Source organism: Globicephala melas, chromosome 15 (genome assembly GCF_963455315.2).
Source record: "Globicephala melas chromosome 15, mGloMel1.2, whole genome shotgun sequence".
NCBI lineage: Eukaryota > Metazoa > Chordata > Mammalia > Artiodactyla > Delphinidae > Globicephala > Globicephala melas.
Window position 1 is genome coordinate 19,062,985 of NC_083328.1, and position 18,149 is coordinate 19,081,133.

At 41.6% G+C, this 18,149-nt stretch overlaps 1 protein-coding gene across 2 annotated transcripts in view; it reads right to left on the reverse strand.

Annotated features, from left to right (window-relative positions):
• Window positions 1-4,874: 4,874 nt before the first annotated feature.
• LCMT1 (leucine carboxyl methyltransferase 1) overlaps window positions 4,875-18,149 on the reverse strand; it is a 53,466-nt gene continuing 40,191 nt past the window's right edge. The window contains exons 7-11 of one of the 2 annotated variants that reach the window (XM_060285097.1): window positions 16,415-16,535; window positions 13,035-13,136; window positions 11,522-11,613; window positions 7,884-7,981; window positions 4,875-5,119 (exon numbers count right to left, since the gene is read on the reverse strand). In XM_060285097.1, coding sequence (XP_060141080.1) covers window positions 5,076-5,119; window positions 7,884-7,981; window positions 11,522-11,613; window positions 13,035-13,136; window positions 16,415-16,535 — 457 coding nt within the window. In that variant the 3' untranslated portion in view covers window positions 4,875-5,075. The remainder of the gene's footprint in view (window positions 5,120-7,883; window positions 7,982-11,521; window positions 11,614-13,034; window positions 13,137-16,414; window positions 16,536-18,149) is intronic. The other variant, XM_030871547.2, reaches the window with a different exon arrangement.

An 18,149-nucleotide genomic window follows, 5' to 3' on the forward strand; every position in this document is an offset into this window, starting at 1 on the left:
ATGCATTTTTGGGGGGAGTGTGCATTACTACAATATTTTGCAACACAATCTTGCAATATTTATTAAATATGTAAATTCACCTACTCCTAGACCCAGCGAGCCTTATGTTTCAAAAATCGATCCTATAGAAATAAAAACTCCAATTGGTAAGAGTATATGTACAGGAACATTGATTTCATTATCGTTTATTGGTAGAAAAAGCTGAGAACTATCTGAATGGTCATAATTATGAAAACATCTACCCCAGAATGAATGTCTATTTTCAGTATCCTGAACATCCCATTGTTCTACTCAGCATCAAGCCTTTGGACAGTCTGTTTCTTTTACCCAAACTGCTCCCTAATTCTGACAAAAACTTTCTCATCCTTCAAGTCTCAACAAAGATATGATAATGTTTTTAAAGGGTGTAAGAGAGAAAGTATCATGAAAATGTAAATCACGTGCACTGGCTAGCAACTGGATGAATCTCACAAACAAAGTGAAAGAAGCCAGACGCAAAGGAGCGCATACAGTGGAACAGAAAGTTCGAGGATAAGCAAAGCCGACTGTGCTTTGGGAGGTCGTGACTCGGACAGGGCACATGGAGGCTTCAGGAATCTATCACTTTCTATTTCTTGATCTGGATGCTGGCCACAGGGTGAGTTCACTGTGTGAAAATTCACCAAGCCGATAACGATGTGTGTACTTTTCTGTGTGTACACTGTACTTCAATAAAAAGTTAAAAATAAACCCAACCTATTTTAGGAAGTTACCTTCTGGATATAACCAAGAGGAAATCTGTAGGTGAACCAATGGTACCTAAGAAGAGAACACTGAATTCAATCTCTATGTTGTCGCCTGTAACATTCTATCCCCATAAAATATAAAAATGTGCTAATTTATAAATTGCCTTTTAAAAATCAGAAAGCTTTCACTCTGCTGTTTTTCACTCCAATAGTTGAATTGTCGTCAACAACAATACAAGTTAACAGTCAGCAAGCCCTATCCCAGGGCTTGTACTGAGCATTTAACGAACATCACCCTGCTGGCTCCTCATGACAGTCCTGTGAGGTGGGTGTTGTTCCCATTTCTCAGATGAGGAAACTGAAGTTCAAAGATCTAGTGACTCACTAAAGGTCAGAGGTAATTAGGGTCAGAACTGGTTTGCTAACTCCAGAGCTCATGCTTTTACAGAAAAAATATCTCTATAAGAGGTAAAGTAGCTAAAAAAAGAAAACAGAAATATCTTTTGAGAGACTCATTTGGGTTTTTTTAAATTATTTCTAAAACAGCTCTATTGAGGTACAACTTATAGACAATAAATTACTGGTCAAGTATACCATTGATGCTTTGACATGCGTATACACCCATGAAACCAGCTCCATAATCAAGACAGTGAGCATGTGTATCATCCCCCAATTTTCCTCATGACCCTATTCCTGTTCTCAGGCAATCACTAATCTGTTCTCTGCCACTATAAATTAGTTGGAATTTTCTAGAAATAGAATCAAATATAGAGAGAACAAACTAGTGGTTACCAGTGGGGAGGGGGGAGAGGAGCAATATAGGGTTGGGGAATGGGAGGTACAAACTATCAGATGTGAGATAGGCTACAAGGATGTATAGTACAACACGGGGAATATAGGAAATATTTTGCAATACCTGTAAATGGAGTGTGACCTTTAAAAATTGTGCAAAAAATTAAAAATTTAAAAAATAGAAATAGAATCAAACAGCCTATGTTCTTTTTTATCTGGCTTCTTTCACTCAGTGTACTTATTTTTGATTCATCTATCTTGTTGTATGTCCAAACTTAATTTCTTCTGGTTGCTGTGTAGTATTCCGTTTTTCTATACTACAAAGCTACAGTAATCAAGACAGTATGGTACTGGCACAAAAACAGAAATATAGATCAATGAAACAGGATAGAAAGCCCAGAGAGAAACCCACGCACATATGGTCACCTTATCTTTGATAAAGGAGGCAAAAATATATAGTGGAGAAAAGACAGTGTCTTCAATAAGTGCTGCTCGGAAAACTGGACAGGTACATGTACAAGTATGAGATTAGGACACTCCCTAACACCATACACAGAAATAAACTCAAAATGGATTAAAGACCTAAATGTAAGGCCAGACACTATAAAACTCATAGAGGAAAACATAGTTGTTGTTTTTTTTAACAATGCCATTTCTTCTACTAAATATTCAAAAGCCTCACTAAGATTTTTGGAGAAAAGGATCACTTTTCATCAATGGCACCTGGGACAGTCCCCAAATAGGAAATAAGCCAATGTAATAAATTGTGAAAATTTATCAGAAATAATGAAATGAGACATCAGGGCAACCACACCCTCAAGGAATGGTGATGGTGGGGAATTTTTATATGCTGTCTGGGGCAAGGGGAGAAGGGATATATATAATGTAGTAGTCAAAAGCACAAGTCCTAGAGCCAACCTGCCTGGTTTCAAATCCAGTTCCATCATTTACTGGCAGTGAGGACGTTCCAAGGAGAGAGATGGTTGCCCATGTCAGATGCTACTGAGAAGTTGAGACAGCCAAGGACAGAGGAAGGGTCACTGGGTGTGATGGTTTCAACGTCACTGATGTCCTTCCCAAGGGCAGGTTCAGTTCAGCAGTGTGTGTAGAAAGGATTACCAGAGGTTTTAGATGAGTGTGTGGGAGAACAGGAGAGGCAGCGAGAGGCAGTCACTCCAGGGGGGAATGAGTTCCAAGTCCCAATTCGAAAAGCCAAAACCACACTTTGGAATGCATGTCTCAGTCGTGGGAGGTACGGGAGAGGGAGGGCATGAACGCTAACCCTTGGTGAGATCCTCTGCCCCTGATACCCCCTACACTCCCGTGAGAACCTGTAAGGTATCTATAATGTTATAAGATAACCATTCCGTCACGTGGTGCTTCTCAACTTCAGTATTTCCAAATACATCACCTCCCTGACTTCTGCATGTCCGTGCAGTAGCTCTACCATTATTTTGTTAGTAACGGTCTTGAAATGGGCTCGCTTTTAAAATGAAATTGACAGGTACTTTAAGGGATATTTTATAACACAACCATCAATAGTAATGGCGTATCATTAGCCTTGAACAGAAGGTACTCCATAAAACTAAATGCAAGGAAAAACAGAAATATAATTGAAGCCAAGCAAAGTTTTAAAAATTCTAGCCAAATGCTGTTGCTCCCTCAGTTGGAGAAATGCTGTAACACTCTGACCTCCACCTGTGATCAAAACCAAAACCAATGCTAAGGGGGAAGGGGGGTTGGGGGAGGGAAGTATTGGGATGTAGGGATTGGCAGATGCAAACTATTATATACAGAATGCACAAACAAGAAGATCCTACTGGATAGCACAGGAAACTACATTCAGTATCCTGTAACAAACCATACTGGAAAAGAATATAAAAACGAATGTATACATATGTATAACTGAATCACTTTGCTGTACAGCAGAAATTAACACATTGTAAATCAACTACACTTCAATTAAAAAACAAAACCCAAACCGAAACATTAGAAACAGTGCTAACATGGTAGTGTATACACACATAAAAATGAAACAAGTTACAAAAACAGTACTCACCCTTACTACGGACGATGTGCTATGACATTCTCCATTCTAGTCCGTATCTTTTTAAAATAAGGGACTTGATTCCCTACATGGAGTCACCATCCATTAATGGCCTAGTACACAGTTTCAAAAACAATGGATTAGTAAATATGGCATTAGTGTTAAAGACACACCAGCACCAGCCTGAGATCTTCAACTTGGACTTCTTAAGATCTGAAAGGTCCTTAAGACCTTACTGAAAAGGCAGTAACTTTCTCACCAGGTGATTCAATGTCATTTCACGCTGTGTCACCACCTGGACCCCTGTCAACAGGCGTGCTGCTGTGTAACGGGGGACAGGTCACACTGTAGGGAAAGCTGATCTAGAGACTCTGCAAGTCTCTAGTAAGGGGCCGTGATCTCTCGGACGGGAGAAGGCCGGCGGGCTGCCTCACTGCCGCTCTGCACACACAGGCAGGTTCACAGCCCCAGTCACATAACCAAAAATTTCATTAGGTGTGGACAGGCCTTATGTCTTTGAATTGGAGGCCAGGTCTCCAGGGCCCCTTTTAATCTGTATCATAATTGTATTAGTTTCCTACTGCTGCTGTAACAAGTGACCACAAACTTAGCGGCTTACAACAACACAAATTTATTCTCTTACTGTTCTGGAGGTCTGAAATCTGAAACCAGCTTCACTGGGCTAAAGTCGAAGTGCCAGCAAGGCTGGCTCCGTTTGGATGCTCTGAGATGTTCTCTTTCCCTTTTCAGCATCTGGTGGCCGCCTGTATTCCTCCACTTCCACCCCTTCCCCCACATTCAAAGCGCATCACTCCAGTCTCTGCTTCTGGCGTCACAGGCCTCCTTCTCCTCCGACTCTGACACCCCTGCCTTCCCTTATAAGGAAGGACTCTTGTGAGGACATCCGGCCCACTTGGAGGCTCTTGGGTAATCTCCCATCTCAAGAGCCTTAATCACATCTTCAAAGCCCCTTTTGCCACATAAGGTAACATGTTCACAGTTGGAGGGATCGGGGCTCATCATTCATCCTGCCACAATGACCAAGGTGAAGGCGGATTTAAGCAGGAAAGGGCAGAAACGGGAGCAGAGACGAGCTCCAACATCTGGTCAAGGTGCCAAGTGCAATGTCGGATGCTGCAAACGGGAGCACACAGGAGTAAATCCCACAACGGACGCAACGGACGAGCTAAGTCTGACTCACAGGGAGCGAGCCAAGGTCAAGGTTGGGTTAGGACCTCTGGTTCCAGCTGACACAGAGGTGAACCGCAGCCCACCCAGGGGAGCAAAGGATAAACAGCAGAGGACCAACACACCGGCAATGGCAACTGAGATTTATTTAAACGGTAAAAGCCGACAGGAACAGGAACTGGTACAAGCACCTCGGTCAGTGAGGTCTCTCGGCGAGCGGGGAGACTGGTAGCCGAGGCCTAACCACCACTCAGGAAACTCGGAGACTCAACTCCGTAAAGGTCAGTGGCTTCAGCTCCGGCTCAGCACGAGTCTTGAACAGATCAGTAAGTTATTTCCTTCAAGCCTGGGAGGAAACACACAGAAGCTGTGAAGAGGTTCTCACGGATTGGGGCAAACAGCCAGCGGTGGGAGAATGTGACCCCCAGATCCCAGGCCCACAGTGACTGGCTCTGGGGCACCAGCCACACGTGTGATCACCGCAGCCCCAGCCTCCTGGTTGTGTAAGATGAGACTTCACAAGGCAACAGGAGGTTGGATGAGACTGTGTTTATGGGTGGTTTTGAAGGGATTGAGAAATGTTATAAGAGTTTACGGGCTCTCTGCAGTAAACCTGAAAGTCTATCCTTTAAACGCTGAACTTTTTTTTTTTCTGAATAATACTTCTCATTCAGACAACTTGTTTAAGGAGTTCATTTCTGAGTGTTCTGCTTTTTACCTTAAACATTTAAAAATTAATATTGGCCTGTTTTTGGTGAGAAAGAAGCCAAAGGGCTAGTGACTAGCCTTAGCAATTTTGTTCACCCTTTTTTTTTTTTTTTGCGGTACGTGGGCCTCTCACTGTTGCGGCCTCTCCCGTTGCGGAGCCCAGGCTCCGGACGCGCAGGCTCAGTGGCCATGGCTCACGGGCGCAGCCGCTCCGCGGCATCTTCCCAGACTGGGGCACGAACCCGTGTCCCCTGCATCGGCAGGCGGACTCTCAACCACTGCGCCACCAGGGAAGCCCCACACTTTTCTCTTTGAGTCAAATTCAGTAATAAAAGACTAGTGTAGGCAATTTATTTCTTCACATGTCTAGTAATTTTTTTATCGTATACTGACATGGCAGATAGTAAGTTGACGAGACTCTGAATTCTAGTGTCTTCCTCTGAAGAGTGATGAGTTTTGTTCTGGCAGGCAATTATCTTATTGGAGAATCATTCTGATCTTCTACAGTCGTGGCTGCAGGGTTGTTTTAGTATGAATCTGTCTAGGTTTTGTACTAGAGCCTATTCTTTAGGACTTGGCCTTTTAAATGCTGAACTTCAAGCAAACACAGTTCTTTCTTCCCCACACGCATATAAGTACAGTAAGTCCCCTACATACAAATGAGTTCCATTCCGAGAGTGCATTCATTAAGTCCAATTTGTTTGTTAAGTGCAACAAAGTTAGCCTAGGTACCCAACTAACACAATCAGCTATACAGTACTGTACTACAGGTCTATAATACTTTTCACACAAATAGTACTTGAAAAACAAACACAAAAAATAAAGAAAACATTTTTAATCTTACAGTACAGTACCTTGAAAAGTACAGTAGTACAGTACAACAGCTGGCATACAGGGGCTGGCATCGAGTGAACAAGCAAGAAGAGAGAGTTACTGACTGGAGGAGGGAGAGGAGGTGGGAGATGGTAGAAATGAAGGATCATCAGCAATAGGAGACGGAGGGCAAGCTGCAATTTCACTCATGCATGACGTTGATGGAACGCAAGTTTGCATCTTTGAAAGTTCGCACCTTGAAGGTCTGTATGTAAGGGACTTACTGTACTGATACAACAAAGCAGCCAGGCGCAAAGTGGGGAAAAGAAGCCCCTTACATAAAAATGCTCAATACATTGCTACTTTACAGAAACTAGAATTAACTCTGTGCTATTACAAACCACCTATATTTTTTAAAGTGTGAGAAAGTTAAGTAAATTCAGACATAGCCTCATGACAGAATATTTATAAAGCCATTAAAGTGCAAGGGGAAATGCTTATAATAGTAAGTTAAAAAGATCAGGAATCAAGGTTACATAAATAGATAAATTCAACTCTGCTAAAAACAAAACAACAGCTAGAAAAAGAATGGAAGGGAAACGCTGCCAGAGGTTATCTCTGAGTGATGGGCATACGGGTGATTTTTTTTTCTTTGCCATACTTTTTTAGAAGTTTCCAAAGTCCCTACTAAAAATTACACTGTTTTTAAAAGTGCGGGAGGACAGCAGTACAAAACACACTAATAAACGATTTTTTAAATAAAAAATAACTTAAATGGATTTTGTGGGCTGAACTGCCCAGCTGGGTAAATTTATAAACTAGCAGAAAGATAAGCCCAAGGGGGATGATTAACAACCTGGAATTTTCACACAGGAGACAGTTTGTGACTCTGCCAAGTTCTTTGTTTTGTATGGACTACCTGCCTAAAGCCATGTGTCAGACACATCGATAGGAAGCTTAAGGGCAACTATGACATTAAAGGCCAGGACCGAGATCTAAAATGGTCTCCACTGTCTGGAGAGCCGCCCAAGGGCTATCTCCCAGGGGAAGCAAGGTCAACAAGGGGCAGCTGTAAAGGAGGAACTCGGATCAAGATCAAGGCAACAAGAAACACTGAGACAAGGCTCCAAGCTCTGTCCCTATGGCCCTACTCTTCCAGGCCGGGGAAATTCATCTTAAATATAAGAGAAGAGAGAAATTCAACCCACAGCTACAGGGGTGTTGGAGAGATATAATGATCTGTGTGTTTAACATCTAGTAAACCTGGTTACAAGTTGATTAAAAAGACAATCATTGGGTCCTTTTATTAAGATGATTACAAGACTCAAGGTCTCTTACCATCCAGCTGAGAAAATTCCACAGTCTTCTAAAGGGCTGTTGTTTTTTTTTCATACATGTGGTTTATTTAAACAGTTCTCCTGGGTTTTGTGCTATAAAAACACGGAGGATATAACAGCTGATTCTCTGGCTATGTTCATGGATCGGATCCACGTATATATATACGTCCCCTAGGTCTTCCTGGGTCAAAAATTCCCGTCAAGACTTATGTTCTCTGGAGACAAAAAAATTCCCCCTTTCTAGGTTAAATCAATACAAGTGAAGTCACCTACCCAGTTCACTTCCTCCTTTGGTGGCCCAGCAAAGGCAGTAATGCTGCATCAGTTGTTCAAGAAGCTCCATTTCATCCAGGAATTCAAGAGACTCTATTCTGTGGAGAGAATGAAGAGACAACAGTACAAATGTATCCAATCAAAAATGAAGGTCATGACCCACGCTTATAGTCATGGAAAGGTGTTCAGGATATACTATGTGAAAAGAAGCAGGCTACAGAATAGTATGCATGGTGTGGGTCCATTTTAAATTATTTTTATTGAAAAGGAGAAAAAATCCCATAAGCAAAATCAAAAGTGACAAATGACAAACTAGAAAAAAAATGTTTGCAATAGAAATGACAAGGGGTAGATTTTGTTGTTATATAAAGAGCTGTTACACTTCAATAAGAACATCTTTTAAAACTTATTTAAAAGATGGGTAAAAGACCAGTTCACTGGCAAGGAAAAACAAGAGCTTTTCAACCTCATTTATGTGAAAAGAAATGTAAATTAAAACACATGAAATGTTTTCAGCTAACAGTTGACAAAGATAAAAAAGGCTGATACATCCTTAAAAATAAATAAACATTTTTTTAAAGGTTGATATACATTTTACCAAGGACATGGGAAAGAGGTGCTCTCCTGCATTACTAGCAGGATGACAAAATAGTATAACCCCTCTGGAGGGCAATTTGACCACCTCTATCAATGTTTAAAATGTACGCCCTTTCATTCTGCAATTCTGCTTTAAGAATTCACCCTATAGGTGTTCAAGAAATCTCACTGCAGCATCACAGCGGCAATGTAGTACAGCAAAAAGACAAAACAAAAAACAAACTTTAAAGTAGAAGAGATGGGTTGAATAGATTAAACACATTCATACAATAGGATACTGTGCAGCCATATAGGGTAGGTTTATATGAATTGACATGGAACCTAAGACCTATCATGGAATTTAAAAAGCAAGTTGTTTAGGAGGTAATGTACCTAGTATATTACTACCTATGTAAAGAAAAAGTGGGGGATATATATGGTTATACATACATGGACTAATTTTGGAAACTGCAGAAGAAAGTGGTAATGGTGGTTGTCTCTTGAAACAGAAGGTGGCTGATGGCAGTGAGGGTGAGTAACCAGGTGTTTTGTTCTGTTTTCACTCTGTACTACTTTATTCTGGTTACATTTTTTCCCCATCATTTGCTTATATGACTTTTTTCCAAAAATCATTTTAAATGTAAGCTTTTAAATATATACACACACAGAGAAACATACGAAAACAGCTCTTTAAAATGTTTTCTGTTGAGATATGCACACACTGGGGCGGTGGGGACAACGCAGGCATTTCCAAAAAGAGTAAAGAAGAAAAATAAAAGGTGATCCATATTCCACTATTTACAGCCACTGTTAACATGCTGGTATTGCCATTTGTCCAGGCCGTGTGTGTCTGTATCTGTGCGCATGTGCGTGTCCATGAAAGTGTATAGATGTACACGCTTGTGCATGTTTCTGTATTTGTGCTTAGCTCCCACCCTGGCGTGCAGGCCAAAGAGTCACATCTGAAGTAAGAATGACTATCCAAGGAGTACTCTGGTGGCTTCCCAACTAATCTTAGCAGAGGACCTCAAGGCAGGCTTCCTAGTATGAGAAGGAACCAGCATCACGATCAAGGTTCCATCACCGTCATGACCAAGTTCAACTATCAGGACACACTAGACTGTGAAGCTGTTCCCTAGAAGGTGAACTCCGCAAAGGCAGGCATGACGCACAGTAGGCAACTGTTAAATCAACAGGCCTGCCTCCGGTTTCTTTTCATACGGAGTATCTGGCAAAAGCCCTTGACAAATGTAGACACAAACTATGAGGCATCTGCAGAGCTGGGAGGGCTGGTCGGCCTGGGGTGGACAGACCGAAGCCTGTCCCGCCTCTTTACCCACCTCTGTTAGGACAAAGGCTGCTGTTTGCAACGTAACTAAATGCCCAGCTATAGACATTACTTTTTAATTACTTTAAAATTATTATTATCAAGGAAACAACCTAAGTGTCCATTGATGGATGAATGGATAAAGAAAATGTGGTATATATACTGAGATTTACAATGGAGTATTATTCAGCCATAAAAAAGAATGAAATCTTGCCGCATGTGACAACATGGATGGACCCGGAGGACATTATGCTAAAGGAAATAAGTCAGAGAAAGACAAATACTGTAGGATCTCTCTTCATGTGGAATCTAAAAGAAAACAAACAAACAAACAAAACAATTGGTAGGTGCTGGAGGTGGGCGGTGGGAGGGCAGGCAGGCAAAATATGTGAAGGGGGTCAAAAGGGACAAACTTCCGGCTGTGAAATACGTAAGTCACGGGGAAGTAACGTACAGCATGGTTATTATAGTCAATAATGCTGTATTGCATATTTGAAAGTTGTTAAGAGTAAATCTCAAAAGTTCTCATCACAAGAAAAAAAAATTCTGGGAAAGTAGTGAAGATTGCTGCCATGTCCTGCCTGCCATTTGCTGCACACGGTGGGGTGTTGCTGCAGGACCTTGCTTCAGATGTGATGGCCTGCGCTATGCAACCACTGGAAACTTCTTGCTCATCATTTGCCTGAAATCTTGGCTTGTGTTCACCTTTTTAAACAAAAAATATGCACCAAAAATGCCCACAAATTCAGCTACTAAATCTCCTTTAAAGATCTTCTTTAGAAGATCTTTTATTCTTTGGACTAACTGTGAAGAAACTGATGGAAGGTTTGTTTATTATGTTCTAAATGGAGTTTTGTTTACTACTCAAAATAAAGTGGTTCTCCTTAAAAAAAAAAAAAATCCTGTATGTGCAGTGACCGATGTAACTGGACTTATTGTTATCATTTCACAATATATACAAACATCGAATCATTATGTTGTGTACCTGAAACTAATGTTGTCTGTCAATTACACCTCAATTTTAAAAACTGTTATTAATATATATCCACACATAAATAACAGGTACCACTAAACAGGATGTGGTAACCCTGAACATCTTGACATGTAGAGATAAATACAATCTATTGCTAAGCTTTTGAGAGGATGGTGGTTTACAGATCAATACATGTAATATCACTCTACTGATTCAAAAAATATAAATCTATATACTGATAAATATTTATCTTTATATACACATAGAAAAAGAATACACCCCAGCTCTCTCTGGAGGGTGCTACAGCGCTCACAACTGCTCTATATTTCATGCACTTCACACTGCTCAAAAATTGTTTTAGTAGAACAACGAGCATGTATTTCTTTTGTAATGAGAGGAAAAGTCCACTTAAAAATCCATAAGCAGACTTTTCCCCCTTTAGGAGCCCTTGGGCAACGTCATTTTCCTGCTTCTCCAAAACACAGGGATTGTGCAAGATTTCCACTGCAGAGGTGTAACTGCTTATTTCAACTAAGATAATCTGTTTGGGCATAAACCTTATCTTGGCTAATAGCTAATAAGTTACTCTCAAGGAGCTATCAATGTTTAATCTACATTAGCAGCAGTTTAACTTGTTTCAAAATAAGTCTAGTTCAGGGTTGAATTTTTTTTTGTTTTTGTTTTAAACATTAAAGGATACAGACAATGATGCCTTTACTTCACAGTTATCTGCCATGGAGCAAACTCTTGCCAATCCCATACCTGCTCACTTCGGCACGAGGTAATTTGCTGTACAATTCCATCATGTCAATGGCTGATGCCGATTCCCACCCACTCGACAGGAGCCGTTCTTTCTAAAATGTGCAGTGGAGAGAAAGGGAGAGGACAACGTGCTGTCATATGACCCGAGACACTCTTCACGCACACAGAATTTCCCTCGGAGGACTCCTCTTTCAAAAGTCCACCGTGGCCACTATCATCTTTCTTTTTTTTTTTTTAATTTTCCCATTTTCTATACTGAACACGCATTGTTACAATGGGGGAAAATGCATACTAAAGTATAATATTTAAAGAGAAATAAAGGAAGAAACTTTTCTATAAGCAACAGTTTTTTAAAGTACCCCAGTGGTAATGTGACACAAGCCATGTAAAAACTAACGTATTTAAATGGGGGCAGGGGTGGGAAGTGTCACTTTAGCAAAAAATTTTCAAAGGTGGGGGAGTGCTGGGGGCGGGAACTATTACAGGTTCCAAGAGCTTTAAGGGATCGATCAGTCAAGTACAAAGTGGGAACCATGTTTGGATCCTGATTCAAATACACCAACTATGAACATTTTTTTAGACGACTGGGGAAAACTGGAGATGAATTGGGTGCTAGGTGCTATGAAGGAGTTCGTGTCAACTTGTAAGGTGTGATAATGGTATCATCATTATCCTGGGGGGTAGAAGGTCCTCATTTTTTTTAAAATTTATTATTTTATTTTTGGCTGCTCTGGGTCTCTTTTTGCTGTGCGCGGGCTTTCTCTAGTTGCGGCAAGCGGGGGCTACTCTTTGTTGCGGTGCGCGGGCTTCTCATTGCAGTGGCTTCTCTTGTTGCGGAGCACGAGCTCTAGGCGCGTGGGCTTCAGTAGTTGTGGCACGCAGGCTCAGTAGTTGTGGTTCGTGGGCTCTAGAGCGCAGGCTCAGTAGCTGTGGTGCACAGGCTTAGTTGCTCCACGGCATGTGGGATCTTCCTGGACGAGGGCTTGAACCCGTGTCCCCTGCATTGGCAGGCGGATTCTTAACCACTGCGCCACCAGGGAAGCCCAGAAGGTCCTTATTGGTAGGAGAGCCACCTGAAGTATTTATGGGGAAAATGATATACTGTCTGGGATTTGCCTTAAAATATTCCAATGACACCACCAACAAAAATTTGGAGCCGGGGGGATAAATCAAACGATAATGACAAAATGTTATTAAATTATTGAAGCTGGCTGATGGAATATGGGTGTTCATTTTAACTATTCCCTCTGCTCTTATGTTGTTTGAAAAACGGCATAATAAGAAGTTAAGATAATAGGGGGTCGGAAATGTAAATCTGCATCTTCCATACCAAGATGGCAGGACAGGGCTTGGATTTCCCCCAGCACGATGAACCAGTAGCCCACGTGGAGCCCTAGCTGCCCGGAGGCAGGCACTCATGAGGGACTCTCACATTCTCTTATCTGTGAAGGGAGGGTGCCCTTTCTCGGTTGGCTAACGTTACAAGAGGATGTCCTGGTCTCTGCCCTCTGACCTGAGACTCTAACGACTTGCAGGTCTCCACTCCCGCCAGGTCACACTGTCGTCTCCGCAGGTTCTCAATCATGATCTGCCCAAACCGGTCATCCATGTTCACCTGGGAAGGGACAGAGGAGGCTGGGCACTGCCACAAGGATCTCTTTGTTTGTTAAATATGCAAGATTAAAACAACATCCTATTTCTAACCAGTCAAGGCTGATAATACCAACTGCAGGTCACAGAATCCTGAGTGCCAGGCTGATGGAGTAGAGCCCCTCGAAAGGCAATTGGGCAGTGTCCATCCATTGCAAACACTCAGTCTGGGATCCAACAATTCCACTGCCAGCAACCTGTCCTATAGATAGACTCACACGTGAACGCAAAGATGCGAGCACATTTACTGCAGCATTATGTATGATAGGAAGAATCTGGAAAGAACTTAAATACTCATCATTTGGGGTTAAATTAATTCTGGCATGTTCATATAATGAAATACTATATAGCTGTGAAAACAGGAAAGGAAGATAGATAGATAAACAGACGGACAGATATGAAATGATCCCTAAGATAAACTCTTGGAAAGTAAGGCACAGAGGAATGTGTGTAGTGTGCTCCCATCTGCCTTTAGGGAAAAAAAAAGAAGAAACTCTCTCCACATTTATATATGCGTAGGAAAATTCTGGAATACAGCAAGGTTGCTTCCCAGATTAGAGGCTGAGGTCTTGGGTAGATAAGAGACTTACTTTTCTTTGTCTACCCTATCGAACTATATGATTTTTTGTTTTATTCTGCATGTGGCATTACTTTTTGAATAAAAAACTGGTTTATAAAACATAATTTATATATGTGCACAACTGTCACAAAACAACATATTATGTACATGGGAATTCCCTGGTGGTCGTGGATAAGAGTCTGTGCTTTCATTGCCGAGGGCGTGGATTCGATCCCTGGTTGGGGAACTAATATCCCACAAGCCGCATGCAGCGAGGCCAAAAAATATATATATATTATGTGCATTATTGTATTGAGAGCATATACACTGTTATTTTGTCATATACAAGGTATCTAAAATTCAGCACTTTAACAATATATGAAGTGATTCCCGGATTCATAAGCCAACACCAGCGCCAACGCTACAAGACAAAATCCAATGTTACTCTTTTTTAGGGGGATGCATAAGGCTTATGTGGCACTAATGATAGGACTGCACACTATTCATTCAGGATACAAGCATATTTGTGAGCACAAACTCCTTCATTTTATTGCCTAGGTTTGAATCCTGGCTTGATACTTAATAGCTGGGAGGCTGTGAGCGAGATGCCTAACCCCTTGGTTCAATAGTCCTCTTACCTGTAAAACTAGGATAGTACTAGTACCCACCTTGAGGGCTGTTGTGATGATTAAATAAGTTAATATATATGAAACTCAAAGAATAGCGCCTGCTATACAAGTCATCAGGTTCGAAGAATGTGCAATAATTATTATCATTACTGAAATAACCATCATCCATGTGGTTTTGTCATTTAACCACTAATTAAAAAATAATACATGTTATGTGAGCAATTGACAAATGTGAGGATGATGATTCTGTACTTGTTAGGAAAGAACTGAATTAAGTTAAAAGTTTATTATTCACAAAATGAAGGTGTTGGGTAGGGTTTAACCCCATCTAAGGACAGCTGTGGTCAACATATTGAAAACTGGCACATTCTCAGGCCTGTTCCAAAGTGACAGTGTCTCTAGTCAAAACTCACTTAACCCATTGTCTCTCATGTGATGTTGACTAAAGGTTTGTTGAATAAAAGAATACAAAAATGAAGCAGAGTGAATGAAATGGTACACATCCGAAACGTGTGGAAACATGGGAAGTGGAATTCCTTTTCCCCCGGTATGGTATCCTGAAAGCAAAGATAGGTCACCAGGATTTATCCACATCAATACTAAAGACCGATGAGGCCAGCTACCATTATATCCATTCACTAGGACAGAAGACTGAGTCTGAGGAATGCCTCCAATTAAACAGAAAAGGAAGAAAAATCAAACAACCAAGAACCACCTATACAGGAACCTGGACTGGGTAAGGGGTGGGAAGGAGGCCAGGAGATCAAGGTCTAGCCTTAGACTTCTTCATAGCTACGTGACATTGGGCAAGGTCCTGTACTGCCCTTATCTGTAATAAAATATGAAAATAAAATAAAATGAGGTAAAAAACAAAATAAAATCAATAAAGCTAAACTAAAATAAACAATAAAAGTAGCTAAAGTGTATTCAGTGCTTATCATTAGTCCACTGCTGTTCAACATCTCATGAATTCCCATAATAATCCAGAGAAGCAGGTATTCTCTTTTTTTTAATGAATGCACTTGCCACATTTAATCTGAATTATTTAGACTTGAGAGGTAGGTATTCTTATCCTAGGTATCTATGTATCTAGATACCTAGATACCTAGGTATCTAGGTAGGTATCTCTCTTTATCAGAGAGATCCAAATAATAGCTAACTTAATAATAGCTTACTTAAGAGCCAGGCAATGCTGTAAATGCTTGTGCACCTATTAACTCATTTATTAATTATGAAGTCGGGATATTATTATCCTCACTTTTCTGATGAGGAAGCAGGCACAGAGAGGTTAAGTAACTTGTCCAGGTCACACAGCTAGGCAGCCTGCCTCCAGAGCATGGACTCCCAACCACCAAGCAATTCTGCTCAGGTCACACAGTCAATAATAAGAGCTAGGGCCAAGATTCAGATCCAATCTGAATTATTCCGAAGCCCTAAAACATAACCCCTTTCGGCACTGGATCAAAGGAGAAAAACAGGGAGCTCGTGAGTCAAGCTCAGTGATTTTAGAAAGTAGGAAATTTTACATTAAAATCCTGCATTTCTAACCTTTCTTGAAAAACTGGGAGTTCAGGCAACTCCATGCTCACTGCACATGGTAACAGTTGGCTGGAACTGAATAGTGGGCACCCCATGAAATGGGACATGGGTGCCCCAGTTCACCACAGTCCCCATCACTCCACACTATATAACACCTAACCAACTGCCTGCATCTGCATCACTACCTGTCTCTGAAGGCATCTGAGTTTGCTACCCCTACACTGATGATAGCCAAAATTCCTTCCATCAAAATCTATGACTTTACAGGAAACACAATGATAAGAACTCAAACAACTTTCTTAAAGGACAAGACAGAAGTTCCAAAAACTCTGGCTAAAAGTTGGCCGGCAGTCAAGAACTCAGGAGTACTACGTTTGCGGGAACCGATTAATAAAGGAGACATGTGAGTGGAGGCAAAAGGAAAAGAGTAAGTGAAAACATTCCGAGGGTGCTCAGATAGAGAAAGCCACCACTGGAGTCCCAAGCAGAAGGCAAGTTTCTCATGCTTCCTTTTACCTGTTCGTAGTTTATGAACATGGCAGTCTCAAAACTCTTGGCTGCCCACTTGAGAAGGTTTGTAGACTGCTCCGGAGTCATGTAAACCAGCACACACTCAGCTATCAGGAGGGTTGGCAATCTTAACGAAAGAAAAAAAAGGCACATAAATATGTTTTCACCAAAACGGGACTCTCAAATTGCATTCACATTACAGGCAGGGCACTTCATACCCCAGGAAAACCAGAAGCACTAGTTTTCACATAAACAATCAGTGCACGGAGGCCCAAAGTTTTACACTGTAAAAAGGTGAGCAATCAGCAATGAGTTTTGTCTTGCTGGTGAAAATGTGTTAAATGTGTGTGGTAAACTATAAAAATAGCTAGGGCTTCCCTGGTGGCGGAGTGGTTGAGAGTCCGCCTGCCGATGCAGGGGATACGGGTTCGTGCCCCGGTCCGGGAAGATCCCACATGCCGCGGAGCGGCTGGGCCCGTGAGCCATGGTCGCTGAGCCTGCGCGTCCGGAGCCTGTGCTCCGCAACGGGAGAGGCCACAACAGTGAGAGGCCCGAGTACCGAAAAAAAAAAAAATAGCTAGAGTCTTCCCTACTGTGCACCCACAGTGCGGCGATGTGAACCCGCAGATTCTGCCACTCAGGAGGTGAAGCTTATTTCCCTTCCCCTGGAATCTGGGTTAGTCGTGTAACTTGCTTTGGCCAATGGAACAGCAACAGACAGGATACAAGCAGAAGCTCGGAAATGACTTACACACTGGTGCTTGCTCTCTTGCTGCACTTGGAAACCTGAAACCACCATGTGAATGAACCCAAGCTAGCTTACCACTGGAGGGGAGGTCCTGTGGATGAGAATGAGGCAGCCCAGCTGACCAGCCCACTGTCCACACATGAGTGAACCCCAGGGCACATCACCTAAACCTGGCCCCCAGCAGACGAGCCACCCACCTAAGCCCAGGCCAGGTAAAGACGGCTATATGGGAGTTTTTTGTATTATTTTTGTAACTTTTTTGTAGATTTGAATTATTTAAAAATGAAGTTAGACATTTTTACAATATATTTTCTAAGAGGTAGCCATTAGCAATATTAAAAAAGAGGATTAATATTTTTCAAAATATAAGTGAAAGAAAAGCAAAGACAAGACAGTCCATAAAGGAAAACAGAATACAAATGAAACCACAAGGAGGAATACACAATTCGAATACTTGTTTCAACAATTGTTTTTCATCCATTTTATAGATCTCCAAAAGCAAGGCAAACTTCCCTATCAACAGCTAGCCCAATTTATACCCAATTACTTCCCTAACCTTCCAGCACATCTGCCAAAACAGATGGTTACTGCAACTATAGTTAGAGTCAGAGGCAACTGACTCAGGGCCTATCACGTGCCAATTCCTGTTCAACTGTTTTTGCATGCTGTTACTTGATCTTCAAAACCATCTTGTGAGATAGTTTTTAGCCCAGTTAATAAATGAAAACACTAAGGCTCAAAAAGATTTAAAAAAACAAAAAAACCCACCCCCCCCTATTAAACAACTAGTGAGCAGGAGAAGTAAGACAGAAACCCAGGGTGAGATTCTAAGACTCGTGCTCTCCTCATTCTGAGAGGGCTCCAGGCCCATCGGTATCAGCTTTAACCAATCTACTGCTGACTTCACAAACCCATGTGCCCCCAAGAAATCCAGTGGTGTCCTTGAGAGTTAAGACTTCCCTTCAGCTAAAAGAAAACACACTACTTGCTCAA